The 20,367-nt window shown below is 39.2% G+C and overlaps 1 protein-coding gene across 4 annotated transcripts in view; it reads left to right on the top strand.

The window, feature by feature from the left end:
* Window positions 1-3,833: 3,833 nt before the first annotated feature.
* Window positions 3,834-20,367, top strand: part of prpsap1 (phosphoribosyl pyrophosphate synthetase-associated protein 1) — a 28,253-nt gene continuing 11,719 nt past the window's right edge. For 3 of the 4 annotated variants that reach the window (XM_077230743.1, XM_077230745.1, XM_077230744.1), the window contains exons 1-8: window positions 3,837-4,136; window positions 4,579-4,631; window positions 6,601-6,667; window positions 7,023-7,195; window positions 7,374-7,489; window positions 7,595-7,650; window positions 9,487-9,632; window positions 11,671-11,709. In XM_077230743.1, the coding sequence (XP_077086858.1) occupies window positions 4,054-4,136; window positions 4,579-4,631; window positions 6,601-6,667; window positions 7,023-7,195; window positions 7,374-7,489; window positions 7,595-7,650; window positions 9,487-9,632; window positions 11,671-11,709 (733 nt within the window). In that variant the 5' untranslated portion in view covers window positions 3,837-4,053. Of the gene's footprint in view, window positions 4,137-4,578; window positions 4,632-6,600; window positions 6,668-7,022; window positions 7,196-7,373; window positions 7,490-7,594; window positions 7,651-9,486; window positions 9,633-11,670; window positions 11,710-20,367 lie in introns of all 4 variants that reach the window. The other variant, XM_077230746.1, reaches the window with a different exon arrangement.

Raw genomic sequence — 20,367 nt, forward strand, 5'->3', positions numbered from 1 at the left:
GAGTAATGAGCGAGTCCACCAGTGTATGTCGTGAGAGGGGGAGGTTTTGGGAGTGATTAGTCACCTGCGTGGGTCACGACTCGTGTGTGTGTCATGCTGTTGTCACGTCTAACGTCACATTTTATTTATTATTTTATTTAAGCCTTTAAATTCCCATAGGAAGATACGCCATCGACAAAGCTCTTCCATCCTCTCCGGTCTTGGGCCCTCCTCTCCAGATGTTGCCACGTCAGCCCTTCTTTCTTCATCTCTTGTTCTGTGGTTCTTCTCCAGGTGATTCTTGGTCTGCCTCTCTTCCTCCTGCCCTGTGGGTTCCACGTCAGTGCCTGTTTAGTGATTGATTTCTTTCTCCTGAGTGTGTGCCCTATCCACTTCCATTTCCTCCTCCAGATTTGCATTTCTATTGGGTCTTATTTGGTGAGTTCCCACATGTTGGCGTTAGAGATGATGTTGGGCCAGTATATTCCTAGGATGCGTCTGAGGCACCGGTTGGTGAAGGTCTCCAGCTGATTGAGTATGGTGGTGGTAATTCTCCATGTTTCTGAGCCATAAAGTAGAGTGGTCTTTACGTTTGAATTGAAGATTTGCAGTTTTGTCTTGAGTGACAAGTTTTTTGCCTTCCAAATATTGTTTAGCATGTTGAATGTTGTCCTTGCTTTTCCGATCCTGGCTTGGACATCGTCCTCCGTGCCACCTTCACTTGAAATGATGCTACCGAGGTATGTGCATTGTGATCCATGGTTATGGGTGTGTTGTTCTTGCTGTTGATACGCAATACTTTAGTTTTTGATGAGTTTATTTTGAGACCAAGCAGAGTAGCTGTTTCCTCCAGCTTTCCAGATTTTTCCTGCATCTGTTGGTGTGTGTGAGCCAGTAATGCCAGATCATCAGCGACATCGAGATCTTCTAGCTGCTCGGTCAAGCTCCACTGTATGCCAGTTCGTCTATAGTTGGTTGTTTCTTTCATCACCCAGTCTATGCAAAAGAGGAAAAGAAAGGGTGAGAGCAGGCACCCTTGCCTCACACCAGTCAGGACCTCAAATGCCTCCGATATACATCCTTCATGGAGGACTTGACATCTCGTCCCTTGGTAGGTGCTCCTTATGATGTTAATGATCTTTGCTGGGATCCCATAATGAGCCCTCAGTTTCCACAGCCTTTCCCTATCCACACTGTCAAATGCTTTTTTTAAATCTATGAAATTCACATAGACAGGCGAATTCCATTCGATGGATTGTTCAATAATAATCCTGAGGGTGGCAAGGTCTCCACAGGATCTGTTGTTCCTGAAGCCAGCCTGGTTTTCCCTCTTTCTCATCGGCCCCCTTCTGGAGCCTCTTGAGCAGGATATGGTTGAACACCTTCCCAGGTGTTGAGAAGAGCATTATTCCTCTGTAGTGTTTGCACTGCCGGAGGTCTCCTTTCTTGGGGATTGTCACGATGTGGCCATCTCTCCAGTCAGCTGGGACATTTTCCGTGTCTAACATCACAGCTCAGTCAAAAATGACAAAACGAACCATTGATGCATTTTTATCACCAGAGCCAGGCCCTCTACAGCAAAAATTGCAGAGAAGGAAAAATCAGATGACGAGTCAGAAGAAGCAGGAGTGGCGAAAAAGGCAAGACAACAATATTTTCTACAGGAAAATAGGGAGTTTACTAGGCTTAGATACTCAGGAATAGGCTGAATAGGCTTAGATATTGCAAAAACACTAACACCATGAACTGTATCTTCTGCTCTCGATGTAATCTAAAACGTGTGGGAGAACCAAGTCGGCTGAGGCAACCGGCACCACACAGTTTAAATATGACACACTAGTGAACTACAACAGCAGCTCGAAGCATAAGAAATGCAGAGACGGATACGTTAATGAAACAGGCAGGAAGATAACATTCAGTCAGCAGATGAGGCTGGAATGACAGTGAAATTTAACACAGCGTATTTCATAGCTAAGGAGGAACTATTCACCAAATTCAAGGATCAAATTGAATTGTTAAAAAAGAACGGCATACAATTTAGTCCTACATACATCAACGACACAGCATGTGCACAGTTTATTGGCGCTATTGCATATTCACTCAAACAGAAGACTCATTAAAGGAATAAGGACACCACTTATCTCTCATTCATAATCAATGGCATTGGTGACACAGATGTTTCAACTAAAGAATGTGAAATTGTGTACGCAAGGATCCTGCAACAAGGTAAACCAATGCGTAATTGATTGGCCGCATCGAAGTTCAACATGCAAATACTCAAGGTATGTTGTTTACAGTAGCTGAATTTGACTCTAATTTAGTGCTTACTCTCAATAACACAACAGTCACTTCAGCATATATGCCAGGAATGACTACAAGAGTGAAACCATTAACCTTTCTAGGCCTAATATATATATATATATATATATATATGTATATATATATATATATATATATATATATATATATATATATATATATATATATATATATGTATTATTTAGGTGCCACAGTGATTTTAACTGTTCATTGTGATTACGTGGAAGGAAACTGTTACTTTCTGCTGGTGGTTTTGGTGTATAGTGAATATATAATTGTGTTGCTGGTCGATTTGAGGTGTGCCCCTAAATTTTATGCTTGTGCTCCTAAAAGTTTCAGTAAGGGGCTACATTGCTTCTAGTAAACAAAGTTAGTCTGGAGCCCTGATAAAAATGACAAATGAATAATAGATTATACCATCTCACTCAAAGACAATTTTTGGTTATCACCAAAGCTATCTCTATAATGTTGCCACAGACCAGAAATCTGTGCAAAATGAGTTTGAAAGGAACCTTATGCGCAAACGCTGCCTGTAGTCATCATAGCTTTCGGACACAGAAGTGTGCAGAATTACTTGCAAATTACAGACAGGTGTGTTTAATTAGGGTTGTAACTATAAAGTGTGCAGGACACTAGTCCAGGACTGTAGTTGGTATGGCTCTTAAACGTTTTTAGCCAAGGAGCCAAAAGTGAATTCTAGTAGTTATAACTGGGAAGAAGAAAATAAAAATAAATAAATACAGTGTGGACAAATCTTTGATTAAATATAATTAATTGGCCTATAATGGCAGCATTATCACAAAAGTATGTATAGGCTTTTTCATATTGATTTTTTAAGCAAAGCATATAGCTCTACACAGTGGACATGGCATGCAGTCACACAAATGTCAGGATTCCACAGTATATAGGCCTACATAAAAAGTTTTGTTACTTAACCAGCATAGTTGTTGGAGATGTTGACGAGATGCTTTGTGCCCTTCACAGTGACTGTAGTGAAGTTTTTTTTTTTGTTGAAACTTTGAATCAATTGAAACAATTGCTTCGCAAAATGATTCGTTGTTTCGAAGTCTCCTCAAAACGCGACACGCTGGTGACCCCTGCTGGTCATGCATAAACTTGCATAAAAACACCTTTTAAGTGCGCAATTTACGCAAATGTTTTATTGAAAGTGTACTCTATTAAATGCTATTAACAAATAATACCATTAAATGAAGTGTAGTCTGTATAAAATGTGTTATTTTGCTTGATTTGTTTTATGGGGGCTGCTAGTGCTTGGTTAATCAGGCCTAGACTATTAACTACAACTGTCCCTTTTATACAGAAAACAGAAATCAGGTAAAACCAAATAGACACTAGGTCATAAACTTACATTTCGGAACGTTTGAAAACATTCAAGTAACGATGCCTCGTTTATTGAAATCACGTGACTTAAGCAGTTCGACACCCACTCTGAATCACTCATTCGAACCAAATGATTCTCAAAGGTTTCGAAGCTTCACGAAGCAGTGATTCACACGCGCCCGTCACTAGGCGTCAGTAGTGAGGCGTCGTGCGTTCATAGACAACAGTGAAGCTCGCGCAGAAGAAATCGGTATGGTTGTGTGGAAACCGCAGTAAACGTTGCATGGTCTTCTTCAATAGCTTTTACAACATTCGCAGGTTTTCCTTTGTAAATACGAAGATAAAACCAGGAGACCCTGTAGCAGTACACCTGTAAACGGCTCAGTTTTGTTGTTGGTCAATAGGTAGTTGATCATGAACGTGGCTAAAAGTGGTTATCGTGTTTTCTCGGCTAACTCTACGCCCGCCTGCATTGAGCTCTCTAAGAAGATTACTGAGTAAGTAAAGTATCCTACGACCAATTGCTCGATATTTAACATGGGTCGTGATTATAGAAGTTGATCTTGATGTATAAATGTGATGTTGTTGTGATAGTGGCCTGTAGATCAGCAGAACCTGGTCCGTTTCTTCGCATCATGTAACTTAGGCTAGTTGTAAAAGATTGGGTCCTGTAATAAGTGTACTTACTTTAGGACACCGTGGGAAGTAAATGTAATGTTTATCTTGAGCACGTGAAGAGATCAGGAACAGTGGGCTATTCATCACATAAGCTGTGCATGTGACTCACTGCTTTTGGAAATATCCTGCATTCATTGCAAACTCTTGACTGAAGGAATACAATCTATTTAATCACATTGTCATGCAATTCTGCTTGAAGTTACTTTCATGATAAGAAACTCTTTGCAATCCTGTCGTGATGTTCTGCTTGTGTTTGCGCAGGCGTCTTGGAGTCGAGCTGGGGAAATCAGTTGTTTACCAGGAGTCAAACAGAGGTGATCAATAATGCTTTGTTTGTTCAAGTACAGTTTGAGCCTTGAAACCCTAACATGGTCTAAACTAAATTTCACTATAATTTGATTTTAAAATGAAATGGGTTTAGTGTCCTTGTACACGTTACATGTACTTACTCAAGTAATAATAACAGTAAAGCATTCATAATTGCAAACATGCAAAGTGCATGTTGTTAATTGATATTACTTGGTTACTTAATTATAACTTAATTTAATTAATTACACTGTAACAAGGACTCCTTGAAATAAAGTGCTACAATTTATTTGGTAACACTTTATTTTAAGTTCTCTTTGTTTCACTGTAATTATACATTTAACTAGGCTTCTGAGTAAATATGAAGTAACTACATGTACTTACTATAGTGTCCTCAGGGAAACTATATTAGGGTTTGGTTTAGGGTTAGTTGCATGTAATTATGCATCATTTATAGTACTACAGTAACTCAATGTAACACGTTACAATGACACAGTGAAAGAAAGTGTAACAAAAACATGATTCTCCTTACTGAATTACATCTCTGATTTGTTTGTAATTACTAGGCTTAGAAGGCCATCACTACATTTTTGCAATTTCAAGCTTCATCTGTATCTCTCAAAGTCCGCACTATTTCTGACAATACTGTTCCTACATCACACAAAACTCAAAGGATTATTTAATATCTGTACGCACAGGAGAACTTCTCAAAAAACAGTTCTACCTAATTCTCAATACATGCGTGCGCACACAAATTTGTTCTTAACTTCATACTAATGATAATGAATCTGGAGGATTCTAAATGAGCGACCGTGCGTCCGACGTTATAGTCGTTTGCATAATTCACGCCCAAACAATCTCCAAATAAGTGCTTGCTGTGCGACCCTTCCTTTACGGCCTTTCGTCACGCTCAGCAAACATGTGACCTTCTCTAAAGACGTATCTGAGAGCACATGCATCTGCAAAAACCAGCTCAAACACAATGAACACTTTTAACCAGATTATACCACTCATTAGCCAGCGGTACATATGCATATCTGTGTGTTTTCAGAGAAACCTTGCAGATGAGCCATAACACTCCTTGCTTCTTAATATTTCACTGTATATGATGAAATACAATTCAAGTCGTCATGAAACGGAAGCTTCAATAGTCTTTTCTTCTTTCTTGTGACGCAAGTCAATAAGAAAAGAATTGTAGGACGAGACTTGTTTTTGTCCATGTGGAGTTGATTGGATGGTTGTGGTTTGCTATTGGTGGATCTCATGTGAGTGACAGATTGCTCCGCCCCAACGCCAGTAACACTTTAATTAAAAAAATGTGCATGGATAAATTGTTTATAATAAATCTTGCAATATTCAAAATAAATAAGAATTGTCAAATTTGATTTCATTGTGAGTTTATGATGAAATTTTGTGGTTTCACTTCTACCACTTTTTTTTTCTAAATTTTTAAAACAACTTTTAGTACAAAAGTTGGTGAATCATGATTTGTTCTTGATAACATTTGTGTGTTAGTGAATGAGACCTACCATGTGTCCGAATAAGCCAACTTTGCCAACAATGTCGTTGAAGAAAAACACTATCTGAAAAAATGCAGTATGTCCGAATTCATAGCGTTCATAAACCAAAAGTACTCAGATGACCTTCTTCATACGGCCAGATTGTGTCTCCACATATGAAATGCGTATCTGATGGACACTTTACTATCCCGTGAGGCCACACGAGAGGATTTTGTGACAGTGAAGCTCAAGCGATGTCATCGTGAGTCACATGATGATGACAACATGGCTGATGTTGCAATGTGTCCAAATCTCAATCAAACTACACATCATACTACATGTTTTTTAATGGTCGCGAAGTAAATTTATTATTTTTGTTTGAGGTAAAACATTAAATTTCACCCAAAAACCAGTTGGTAGCACCTGAATAATCCATTTAATGTTGCTTCTTTTTTATATGTTTGCTTTTATCTTACAGAAACGAGAGTTGAGATCAAAGAGTCTGTGAGAGGCCAAACAATCTTCATCATCCAAACCATTCCCAGGTAAGAGTGTGCTGGATCGGATTCAGAATAGGAAATCAGCACTCTTGTTAAGTCAATTCAGGCCATTTAAATGTATCTGTGTCTGTGCATTTTGCAATCACAAGTCATATATAGTGCATCATTGTACACAAGGTGATATTTTTAATGTGAGTTGAAGTTGCCAGTTAACGGGTTAGTTCACCCAAAAATCATTTACTCACCAACTTTTTCCATTGAACGCAAAATTTGAAAAGCCATGCCTTTTAGTATATATGCATGGCATCTTACCTTTTATTCTGAACTGCATGTAGTCGTCTTTTAGGCCCAGAAGCGTTTTAGAACAGTTTGTTAAAATCGATTGTTCTGTCTCTGTCAGAGATGTCAACACGGCTATTATGGAGCTGCTGATTATGGCCTATGCACTGAAGACGTCCTGTGCCAAGAACATCATCGGCGTGATCCCGTACTTCCCCTACAGTAAACAGTGTAAGATGAGGAAGAGAGGATCTATAGTGTGCAAACTGCTCGCTTCCATGTTAGCTAAAGCAGGTAATGCATTATAATGTGTCTGATGTTCCCACTTCTGTTTTCAGACTACCACTCTAATGTTTGGACGTAACATTCAGTCTTTTTTATTTATACGTGCTGAACACTTGATGACTGTTGCTGTTAAACTATTCATTTAAAAATAAAATAAAACCATTTTACTCTCTGCATTGATAACTAGGTCTGACTCATATAATCACAATGGATCTGCACCAGAAAGAGATCCAGGGCTTCTTTACATTCCCCGTGGACAACCTGCGGGCTTCTCCATTCCTGCTGCAGTACATCCAGGAGGAGGTTTGCAGCGTTCACAGACAAAAACTTCACCTTTTTAATTGTTAAAATGATAAATAAGCAATTAATATTGATAATTTCTCTTCTTCCTATTTCTGTTTTGCATAGGTTCCTGATTATAGAAATGCTATCATTGTAGCCAAGTCCCCATCTGCTGCAAAACGGTAACTGTTCCTGGATTTGTTTTCCTTTTGTATTTGTTTTGTGGGTGAAAGCAGGCCTAGGTGGAAGTGGATGAGGGAGTGTATTTAAACATTGTCAAATGGGCTAAAACGAGCTGAGAACGCTACATTTTTAGATTAAAGTGTTATCCAATTAAATAACATGCATGGGGCAGATAAAGCATATAACTTTGTGGATGGATGCACATTTGCAGAGATTTGTCAGTGCAGATTACATGTTCGTCTGCTTGTTTGCAATATTTCGGAAACCAAACTTTCAGGTTGCTTAAAATTCCCCATTATGCTTTTTTTGGATATTTCCTTTCATGTAATATATAATATAACTGTTTGTGAATGTTAAAGTTCTTCAAAATCTTGAAGATCATAGTGCAGATAAATGGAGTTGTTGACTCCCAAAAGAAAGAACATCTTCTGAACTGCCTGAAACGAGTCGTCAGCAATTCCAGTCTTGCGTCCTGTCACAAATTGATACGGTAAAACTGACGCCCTAACTCCAAGAGGTGGAGCTGAAATTCAGGTTTGGTAATAGCGTTTGGTTTCCGACATGCACTGTAACCGGTTGTCCAATCACAACAGACTGAACTGTCTGACCAATCAGAGCAGAGTAGACCAATCACAACAGACTGGCTTCTGATTCCACTTAACAATTCTGGGGTCTCATTTATAACCGTTGCGTACGCACAAAACATGCCCTGAATGAGGCGTACGCCACTTCCAAAACATAAGTTGTGATTTATAAAAACAAACTTAACGGGAAAATTTGCGCACCTGCACGCAAACTCTGACCCTTGCGTAGGAACGCCCTGGAGACGGAGCAGTTTGGCGACACCCATGGAGAGCTGGAGTTAAATGTCTTTTTGGTCATTTTAGACAGAAAATTCTACATATACAGAAAGACAATACAAATATAATTTCACTCACCAAGCCTATCACTTGAAGCAAATATCCATCGCTTCTTAAATGTCAGCGAGCGCGTTGGGCCGTTTAGTGAAACCTATATATCTAACGGCAGATGAAGTAAAACTGTAAATCTTGATTATGAGTCCTAATCATAAATACAGTGCATGTTCACAATAACGGTTTTAATAAAAAAAAAAAAATGTAAACTGTTTTACTTCTGATATAAACATTTCTCTGAAATGTATTTTACACTATTTGAGTAATTTATTCAAAAACAAGGCAAGGATAGGCTACTAAATGATTTTATCAATGTAATGTGACGGCATATCCGTATCTCATATTTTCCTAATGTCTTAAACATGTTATCAAGTGGATGAATAATCATATGCAAATGATATGCAGATGAGGATATGCATAGTAAAACTAGGCGTTGTAAGCTCATATATGGTTATTTCAGGGTGGAGACGCATGCGCGCACAATCTTCCGCTAACTGGGATTTATAAAGTGAATTCTGCGCAGGTTCTGGCGTACGCACAGTTTTATAAGTCTGAATATTTATTGGCGTACGTCCTGTTTGGCTTTCGGGCGCACGTACACTTTTAGTAAGGATCCTACACAAAGTTTTATAAACGAGACTGCTGCTTAGTTAACAATTCCATTAACTGTATACTTCTAACAAAAAAAGCATCTTTACCCCACACAGAATAATGTAAGACTTTGGATATAGCACACTAGGACTTTAATGTGCTTTTTCAGTTCAAGAGCTTGACAGACACGGTCTCTATGAACTGTCATTATTATGTAAAAGTGTTCAGGAATGGTATAACTCCTAAACTGGCACTCATGAACACACATAGGCAAGAGGCCCATAAGCAACATCTCTGTATGTGTCTCCTCTCTTGTCGTTGTCTCTCCAGGGCTCAGTCGTATGCAGAGCGTTTGCGTCTCGGTCTGGCCGTCATGCACGGAGAAGCTCAGTGTTCGGAGTCAGACATGGCAGATGGGCGGCATTCTCCTCCATGTGTCCGCAACACCTTTGGACACTCCGGCTTGGAGTTGCCATGTAAGAGCAACCACACTGTAGATCTGCACGACCCAGCAGCTTGAACTAAGCATTATTAAATATCTTAACCAGGTTATAAACACTAACTAGACCAGCAAGACAGCTGAACACTCACAAAACATGTCAAAACATGTCCTGTTTATATTTGACCCTAAAATCAAAAGAAATTAATGGTTATTTTTTATAAACAAAATTAATGTGAATAATTTTACTTTGAGATTTTATTTTCTTGGAAAAATCTCATTCTTATTAGTGTAATAATAATAATTTAAAAACACAACAAAGATATGAAATTTAGGTTGTGAAGTATTTGGACCTCATGGTAGTATGTGTTGTACTGCCTTTAAGGTGATTAGGTAAAGATATTCTATTTCAGTAATAGTTTACTGGTTTGTATTACAGTATTAAGAATAATCAGTAAGAAATATGGGAATTTAAAGTGCAATATAAAGAGCAGTGTGGTTTTGAGAATTAGGGTGGAAATGGTCCATGTACGTTGCATTCATACGTTTTTGGTTTAATATTGAAAGCAGAAAGTGACACAACGGCAGCTTTTTGGATCAGACCGAATTCTTGTTGTAAAAATTTTTTTTTCATTTTTTTTTTCTGCTCTCAGTATTAAACCAAAAAACAAATGAATGTACACAAACTGAAAATTTGTTTAATTGTCATGGAAATAAAGCCACAGTGCAAAAAAGACATGGTGGGGAAACAAATTTTATTTTACAAATTTCTAGCACAATTAATTAGTATTAATTGTTTTTTTTTTTTTATAAATAACACATTTTAATTTTATTTAGGCTTTATTTAAATGTACCAACAAAAAAAAAACCTTTTAATTTTGGGTGTGAAACGTAATCTAGACATGTTTTTGTGAGATTTATACCGTGATCCTGTTAATGAAGGGGTTGACTGCAGCATTCAGCCTGCCGAATAGCTGATTCTGGAGATCTGTTAAGTAGTTCAAGATAGGTCAAGAGCTTTTTTTTAACCCTCCGGCTCCCACATTCATTTAGCACTGTCTCTAGATGTTTACTAAGGCTTTGTCTCAAAACCTAGTCAGTACGTGAGCTACCTAGACAATCTGTTCTGTTCTGTTCCAAAACCTAGCAAGCCACCAAACTTACGGTTTATGCAATATTGATAGCTCTTGACTCGGAATGTCTTCGTATTAATGTGTAAGTATTTAGAAGTTGATTAAAGTTCTTCCCTATTGTGACATACTGTATATCACAGTGAAACTAACTAAATATTTCAAAATGGGGACCTCAGTTTTAACTCTTAAGATTTTGAGCGGGACCTACTAGCAGTCCAATTGGTTAGAGTGGGTCGGCAAATTGATTGGTGACTTTCTTTCTAATAATCAACAGTGCCAAATAGTGTATGGTCCTGACATTAAACAAACTTTGAAAAATATTTCTTTCTGAAGCATGTGCATATATAAACCAACAATTCAAGAACTCTTAGAATGTTTGACTCGTGTTAGTTACCATTACAAGACTTGTTTTCCATGACAAAAGTTTTACGGCATGTTGTTTAGCTAGACACTGACCAATAAAGGTGTCAGGCAAGTCATCTAGGTTTTGAGAGACAGCTTTTATTTCTAATGTTCCATGTGCTATTTGTTGTAGATTTTAAGATACCTGCGTCTTACCGTGAGCACATAGTTTACTTAATTAAGAAGTTCATAAACACACTGTGATATATTTAGCATATTAATTTATGAGCAGGTTTTGTTTGGTATGCGTCTTGGCCTTTATATACTCACATTGCCTGAGAGGAGTTCACTCCAAGTAGCTCTATATACATTTATAGTTGTTGTGTGGACTTTAACAATCCTCAAAATACCCTCTCTTGTCTTTGTTCTCCATTTGAAGGCACTTAATTCAACTTGAAGTGTAAAACAAAGTTTATTTGAAAGCTTAGAATAATGTTTTAAGGTTATGTAAGGATTGTTGAAGTCCTAGTTTCTTGTTTGTATGTTCTATTATTTGTGTGTGGATTTTTGTTTAACGTGATGTTTATTTATTGGTAATAGGCAAACAACAAGTTCCGTTCCCAGGCATAGAGCTCCCAAGTATGATGGTTAACTCTATTTGCTACCGATCACATCAGTGAACACGCTGAAATGTTTCCTTTTGCATGCGTGCAGTGGCTGAGGTCTCTCAGTGTCTGTGATCCCAGCACTCTGAAGTACTTCCTCTATTCACCATGAGGTCTTTATCAATTCACCCAAAAATTTTCATTATTACTCACCCTTGTGTCGTTCCAAACCTGTGAGATTTTCGTTCTTCTTTGGAACACAAATGAAGATATTTTAAATGAAATATGAGAGATTTCTGTCCCTCCATTGACTGCTACGCAGCTACCACTTTGACGCTTCAAAAAGTTCATAAAGGGATCATAAAACAAATCCATATGAATCCATATTTTATCAAAATTTTCTGAATTGTCTAGATCGCTTTATATGATAAATAGATTTAATTTAGTCTTTTATTCACATGAGTGAACATAAACAGAAGCTCAACTTTATTTGCTTGACGCATGACAACAAACCTCATTGGTTTTTGCGGAAAATCAAACGTGCCGCGTAAAACGAGAATGAACCTCATTGGTTTTTGCGGAAAGTCAAACGTGCTGCGTTACAATAATGAACTTCATGGGTTCTTGGAGAAGCTCAAAAGTGCTGCGTAACACAATTAACCTCATTGGTTCTTGCTGAAGCTCAAACGTGCTGCGTAACATGAGAATGAACCTCATTGGTTCTTGCTGAAGCTCAAAAGTGCTGCATAACAAAATAATTAACCTCATTGGTTCTTGCTGAAGCTCAAAAGTGCTGCATAACAAGAATGAACCTCGTTGGTTCTTGCTGAAGCTCAAACGTGCTGCGTAGAACATATTTAACCTCATTGGTTCTTGCTGAAGCTCAAAAGTGCTGCATAACTAAATAATTAACCTCATTGGTTCTTGCTGAAGCTCAAACGGGCTGTGTAACACGAGAATGAACCTCATTGGTTCTTGCTGAAGCTCAAAAGTGCTGCATAACAAAATAATTAACCTCATTGGTTCTTGCTGAAGCTCAAAAGTGCTGCATAACAAGAATGAACCTCATTGGTTCTTGCTGAAGCTCAAACGTGCTGCGTAACACATAATTAACCTCATTGTTTCTTGCTGAAGCTCAAAAGTGCTGCATAACACATGAGAATGAACCTCATTGGTTCTTGCTGAAGCTCAAAAGTGCTGCGTAACAAGAATGAACCTCATTGGTTCTTGCTGAAGCTCAAAAGTGCTGCGTAACAAAATAGTTAACCTCATTGGTTCTTGGAGAAGCTCAAAAGTGCTGCGTAACAAAATAGTTAACCTCATTGGTTCTTGGAGAAGCTCAAACGTGCTGCGTAACACATAATTAACCTCATTGGTTCTTGCTGAAGCTCAAAAGTGCTGCGTAACAAGAATGAACCTCATTGGTTCTTGCTGAAGCTCAAACGTGCAGCGTAACACATAATTAACCTCATTGGTTCTTGCTGAAGCTCAAACGTGCTGCGTAACATGAGAATGAACCTCATTGGTTCTTGCTGAAGCTTAAACTTGCTGCGTAACATAATTAACCTCATTGGTTCTTGCTAAAGCTCAAAAGTGCTGCATAACAAAATAATTAACCTCATTGGTTCTTGCTGAAGCTCAAACGGGCTGTGTAACACGAGAATGAACCTCATTGGTTCTTGCTGAAGCTCAAAAGTGCTGCATAACAAAATAATTAACCTCATTGGTTCTTGCTGAAGCTCAAAAGTGCTGCATAACAAGAATGAACCTCATTGGTTCTTGCTGAAGCTCAAACGTGCTGCGTAACATGAGAATGAACCTCATTGGTTCTTGCTGAAGCTCAAAAGTGCTGCGTAACAAGAATGAACCTCATTGGTTCTTGCTGAAGCTCAAAAGTGCTGCGTAACAAAATAGTTAACCTCATTGGTTCTTGGAGAAGCTCAAAAGTGCTGCGTAACAAAATAGTTAACCTCATTGGTTCTTGGAGAAGCTCAAACGTGCTGCGTAACACATAATTAACCTCATTGGTTCTTGCTGAAGCTCAAAAGTGCTGCGTAACAAGAATGAACCTCATTGGTTCTTGCTGAAGCTCAAACGTGCTGCGTAACACATAATTAACCTCATTGGTTCTTGCTGAAGCTCAAACGTGCTGCGTAACATGAGAATGAACCTCATTGGTTCTTGCTGAAGCTTAAACTTGCTGCGTAACATAATTAACCTCATTGGTTCTTGCTAAAGCTCAAAAGTGCTGCATAACAAAATAATTAACCTCATTGGTTCTTGCTGAAGCTCAAAAGTGCTGCGTAACTAAATAATGAACCTCATTGGTTCTTGCTGAAGCTCAAAAGTGCTGCATAACACATGAGAATGAACCTCATTGGTTCTTGCTGAAGCTCAAAAGTGCTGCGTAACAAGAATTAACCTCATTGGTTCTTGCTGAAGCTCAAACGTGCTGCGTAACATGAGAATGAACCTCATTGGTTCTTGCTAAAGCTCAAAAGTGCTGCATAACAAAATAATTAACCTCATTGGTTCTTGCTGAAGCTCAAAAGTGCTGCGTAACTAAATAATGAACCTCATTGGTTCTTGCTGAAGCTCAAACGTGCTGCGTAACATGAGAATGAACCTCATTGGTTCTTGCTGAAGCTCAAAAGTGCTGCGTAACATGAGAATGAACCTCATTGGTTCTTGCTGAAGCTCAAACGTGCTGCGTAACAAGAATGAACCTCATTGGTTCTTGCTGAAGCTCAAAAGTGCTGCATAACACATGAGAATGAACCTCATTGGTTCTTGCTGAAGCTCAAACGTGCTACGTAACAAGAATGAACCTCATTGGTTCTTGCTGAAGCTCAAACGTGCTGCGTAACAAGAATGAACCTCATTGGTTCTTGCTGAAGCTCAAAAGTGCTGCATAACACATGAGAATGAACCTCATTGGTTCTTGCTGAAGCTCAAACGTGCTACGTAACAAGAATGAACCTCATTGGTTCTTGCTGAAGCTCAAACGTGCTGCGTAACACATAATTAACCTCATTGGTTCTTGCTGAAGCTCAAAAGTGCTGCATAACACATGAGAATGAACCTCATTGGTTCTTGCTGAAGCTCAAACGTGCTGCGTAACACATAATTAACCTCATTGGTTCTTGCTGAAGCTCAAAAGTGCTGCGTAACAAGAATGAACCTCATTGGTTCTTGCTGAAGCTCAAACGTGCTGCGTAACACATAATTAACCTCATTGGTTCTTGCTGAAGCTCAAAAGTGCTGCATAACACATGAGAATGAACCTCATTGGTTCTTGCTGAAGCTAAAAAGTGCTGCGTAACAAGAATTAACCTCATTGGTTCTTGCTGAAGCTCAAACGTGCTGCGTAACATGAGAATGAACCTCATTGGTTCTTGCTGAAGCTCAAAAGTGCTGCGTAACTAAATAATGAACCTCATTGGTTCTTGCTGAAGCTCAAACGTGCTGCATAACTAAATAATTAACCTCATTGGTTCTTGCTGAAGCTCAAACGTGCTGCGTAACATGAGAATGAACCTCATTGGTTCTTGCTGAAGCTCAAACGTGCTACGTAACAAGAATGAACCTCATTGGTTCTTGGAGAAGCTCAAACGTGCTGCGTAACAAGAATGAACCTCATTGGTTCTTGGAGAAGCTCAAACGTGCTGCGTAACAAGAATGAACCTCATTGGTTCTTGCTGAAGCTCAAACGTGCTACGTAACAAGAATGAACCTCATTGGTTCTTGCTGAAGCTCAAACGTGCTACGTAACAAGAATGAACCTCATTGGTTCTTGCTGAAGCTCAAAAGTGCTGCATAACAAAATAATTAACCTCATTGGTTCTTGCTGAAGCTCAAAAGTGCTGCATAACAAGAATGAACCTCATTGGTTCTTGCTGAAGCTCAAACGTGCTGCGTAACACATAATTAACCTCATTGTTTCTTGCTGAAGCTCAAAAGTGCTGCATAACACATGAGAATGAACCTCATTGGTTCTTGCTGAAGCTCAAACGTGCTACGTAACAAGAATGAACCTCATTGGTTCTTGGAGAAGCTCAAACGTGCTGCGTAACAAGAATGAACCTCATTGGTTCTTGGAGAAGCTCAAACGTGCTGCGTAACAAGAATGAACCTCATTGGTTCTTGCTGAAGCTCAAACGTGCTACGTAACAAGAATGAACCTCATTGGTTCTTGCTGAAGCTCAAACGTGCTACGTAACAAGAATGAACCTCATTGGTTCTTGCTGAAGCTCAAAAGTGCTGCATAACAAAATAATTAACCTCATTGGTTCTTGCTGAAGCTCAAAAGTGCTGCATAACAAGAATGAACCTCATTGGTTCTTGCTGAAGCTCAAACGTGCTGCGTAACACATAATTAACCTCATTGTTTCTTGCTGAAGCTCAAAAGTGCTGCATAACACATGAGAATGAACCTCATTGGTTCTTGCTGAAGCTCAAAAGTGCTGCGTAACAAGAATGAACCTCATTGGTTCTTGCTGAAGCTCAAAAGTGCTGCGTAACAAAATAGTTAACCTCATTGGTTCTTGGAGAAGCTCAAAAGTGCTGCGTAACAAAATAGTTAACCTCATTGGTTCTTGGAGAAGCTCAAACGTGCTGCGTAACACATAATTAACCTCATTGGTTCTTGCTGAAGCTCAAAAGTGCTGCGTAACAAGAATTAACCTCATTGGTTCTTGCTGAAGCTCAAACGTGCTGCGTAACATGAGAATGAACCTCATTGGTTCTTGCTGAAGCTTAAACTTGCTGCGTAACATAATTAACCTCATTGGTTCTTGCTAAAGCTCAAAAGTGCTGCATAACAAAATAATTAACCTCATTGGTTCTTGCTGAAGCTCAAACGGGCTGTGTAACACGAGAATGAACCTCATTGGTTCTTGCTGAAGCTCAAAAGTGCTGCATAACAAAATAATTAACCTCATTGGTTCTTGCTGAAGCTCAAAAGTGCTGCATAACAAGAATGAACCTCATTGGTTCTTGCTGAAGCTCAAACGTGCTGCGTAACATGAGAATGAACCTCATTGGTTCTTGCTGAAGCTCAAAAGTGCTGCGTAACAAGAATGAACCTCATTGGTTCTTGCTGAAGCTCAAAAGTGCTGCGTAACAAAATAGTTAACCTCATTGGTTCTTGGAGAAGCTCAAAAGTGCTGCGTAACAAAATAGTTAACCTCATTGGTTCTTGGAGAAGCTCAAACGTGCTGCGTAACACATAATTAACCTCATTGGTTCTTGCTGAAGCTCAAAAGTGCTGCGTAACAAGAATGAACCTCATTGGTTCTTGCTGAAGCTCAAACGTGCTGCGTAACACATAATTAACCTCATTGGTTCTTGCTGAAGCTCAAACGTGCTGCGTAACATGAGAATGAACCTCATTGGTTCTTGCTGAAGCTTAAACTTGCTGCGTAACATAATTAACCTCATTGGTTCTTGCTAAAGCTCAAAAGTGCTGCATAACAAAATAATTAACCTCATTGGTTCTTGCTGAAGCTCAAAAGTGCTGCGTAACTAAATAATGAACCTCATTGGTTCTTGCTGAAGCTCAAAAGTGCTGCATAACACATGAGAATGAACCTCATTGGTTCTTGCTGAAGCTCAAAAGTGCTGCGTAACAAGAATTAACCTCATTGGTTCTTGCTGAAGCTCAAACGTGCTGCGTAACATGAGAATGAACCTCATTGGTTCTTGCTAAAGCTCAAAAGTGCTGCATAACAAAATAATTAACCTCATTGGTTCTTGCTGAAGCTCAAAAGTGCTGCGTAACTAAATAATGAACCTCATTGGTTCTTGCTGAAGCTCAAACGTGCTGCGTAACATGAGAATGAACCTCATTGGTTCTTGCTGAAGCTCAAAAGTGCTGCGTAACATGAGAATGAACCTCATTGGTTCTTGCTGAAGCTCAAACGTGCTGCGTAACAAGAATGAACCTCATTGGTTCTTGCTGAAGCTCAAAAGTGCTGCATAACACATGAGAATGAACCTCATTGGTTCTTGCTGAAGCTCAAACGTGCTACGTAACAAGAATGAACCTCATTGGTTCTTGCTGAAGCTCAAACGTGCTGCGTAACAAGAATGAACCTCATTGGTTCTTGCTGAAGCTCAAAAGTGCTGCATAACACATGAGAATGAACCTCATTGGTTCTTGCTGAAGCTCAAACGTGCTACGTAACAAGAATGAACCTCATTGGTTCTTGCTGAAGCTCAAACGTGCTGCGTAACACATAATTAACCTCATTGGTTCTTGCTGAAGCTCAAAAGTGCTGCATAACACATGAGAATGAACCTCATTGGTTCTTGCTGAAGCTCAAACGTGCTGCGTAACACATAATTAACCTCATTGGTTCTTGCTGAAGCTCAAAAGTGCTGCGTAACAAGAATGAACCTCATTGGTTCTTGCTGAAGCTCAAACGTGCTGCGTAACACATAATTAACCTCATTGGTTCTTGCTGAAGCTCAAAAGTGCTGCATAACACATGAGAATGAACCTCATTGGTTCTTGCTGAAGCTAAAAAGTGCTGCGTAACAAGAATTAACCTCATTGGTTCTTGCTGAAGCTCAAACGTGCTGCGTAACATGAGAATGAACCTCATTGGTTCTTGCTGAAGCTCAAAAGTGCTGCGTAACTAAATAATGAACCTCATTGGTTCTTGCTGAAGCTCAAACGTGCTGCATAACTAAATAATTAACCTCATTGGTTCTTGCTGAAGCTCAAACGTGCTGCGTAACATGAGAATGAACCTCATTGGTTCTTGCTGAAGCTCAAACGTGCTACGTAACAAGAATGAACCTCATTGGTTCTTGGAGAAGCTCAAACGTGCTGCGTAACAAGAATGAACCTCATTGGTTCTTGGAGAAGCTCAAACGTGCTGCGTAACAAGAATGAACCTCATTGGTTCTTGCTGAAGCTCAAACGTGCTACGTAACAAGAATGAACCTCATTGGTTCTTGCTGAAGCTCAAACGTGCTACGTAACAAGAATGAACCTCATTGGTTCTTGCTGAAGCTCAAAAGTGCTGCATAACAAAATAATTAACCTCATTGGTTCTTGCTGAAGCTCAAAAGTGCTGCATAACAAGAATGAACCTCATTGGTTCTTGCTGAAGCTCAAACGTGCTGCGTAACACATAATTAACCTCATTGTTTCTTGCTGAAGCTCAAACGTGCTGCGTAACATGAGAATGAACCTCATTGGTTCTTGCTGAAGCTTAAACTTGCTGCGTAACATAATTAACCTCATTGGTTCTTGCTAAAGCTCAAAAGTGCTGCATAACAAAATAATTAACCTCATTGGTTCTTGCTGAAGCTCAAAAGTGCTGCGTAACTAAATAATGAACCTCATTGGTTCTTGCTGAAGCTCAAAAGTGCTGCATAACACATGAGAATGAACCTCATTGGTTCTTGCTGAAGCTCAAACGTGCTGCGTAACATGAGAATGAACCTCATTGGTTCTTGCTGAAGCTTAAACTTGCTGCGTAACATAATTAACCTCATTGGTTCTTGCTAAAGCTCAAAAGTGCTGCATAACAAAATAATTAACCTCATTGGTTCTTGCTGAAGCTCAAAAGTGCTGCGTAACTAAATAATGAACCTCATTGGTTCTTGCTGAAGCTCAAACGTGCTGCGTAACATGAGAATGAACCTCATTGGTTCTTGCTGAAGCTCAAAAGTGCTGCATAACATGAGAATGAACCTCATTGGTTCTTGCTGAAGCTCAAACGTGCTGCGTAACAAGAATGAACCTCATTGGTTCTTGCTGAAGCTCAAAAGTGCTGCATAACACATGAGAATGAACCTCATTGGTTCTTGCTGAAGCTCAAACGTGCTACGTAACAAGAATGAACCTCATTGGTTCTTGGAGAAGCTCAAACGTGCTGCGTAACAAGAATGAACCTCATTGGTTCTTGCTGAAGCTCAAACGTGCTACGTAACAAGAATGAACCTCATTGGTTCTTGCTGAAGCTCAAACGTGCTGCGTAACATGAGAATGAACCTCGTTGGTTCTTGCTGAAGCTCAAACGTGCTGCGTAGAACATATTTAACCTCATTGGTTCTTGCTGAAGCTCAAAAGTGCTGCATAACTAAATAATTAACCTCGTTGGTTCTTGCTGAAGCTCAAACGTGTTGCGTAGAACATAATTAACCTCATTGGTTCTTGCTGAAGCTCAAAAGTGCTGCATAACTAAATAATTAACCTCATTGGTTCTTGCTGAAGCTCAAACGGGCTGTGTAACACGAGAATGAACCTCATTGGTTCTTGCTGAAGCTCAAAAGTGCTGCATAACAAAATAATTAACCTCATTGGTTCTTGCTGAAGCTCAAAAGTGCTGCATAACAAGAATGAACCTCATTGGTTCTTGCTGAAGCTCAAAAGTGCTGCGTAACAAAATAGTTAACCTCATTGGTTCTTGGAGAAGCTCAAAAGTGCTGCGTAAACAAAATAGTTAACCTCATTCGTTCTTGGAGAAGCTCAAACGTGCTGCGTGACACATAATTAACCTCATTGGTTCTTGCTGAAGCTCAAAAGTGCTGCATAACACATGAGAATGAACCTCATTGGTTCTTGCTGAAGCTCAAAAGTGCTGTGTAACAAGAATGAACCTCATTGGTTCTTGCTGAAGCTCAAAAGTGCTGCGTAACAAAATAGTTAACCTCATTGGTTCTTGGAGAAGCTCAAACG

The sequence above is a fragment of the Siphateles boraxobius genome, unplaced genomic scaffold, assembly GCF_051911475.1.
Source record: "Siphateles boraxobius isolate OS27281-9 unplaced genomic scaffold, OSU_SipBor_1 15, whole genome shotgun sequence".
NCBI lineage: Eukaryota > Metazoa > Chordata > Actinopteri > Cypriniformes > Leuciscidae > Siphateles > Siphateles boraxobius.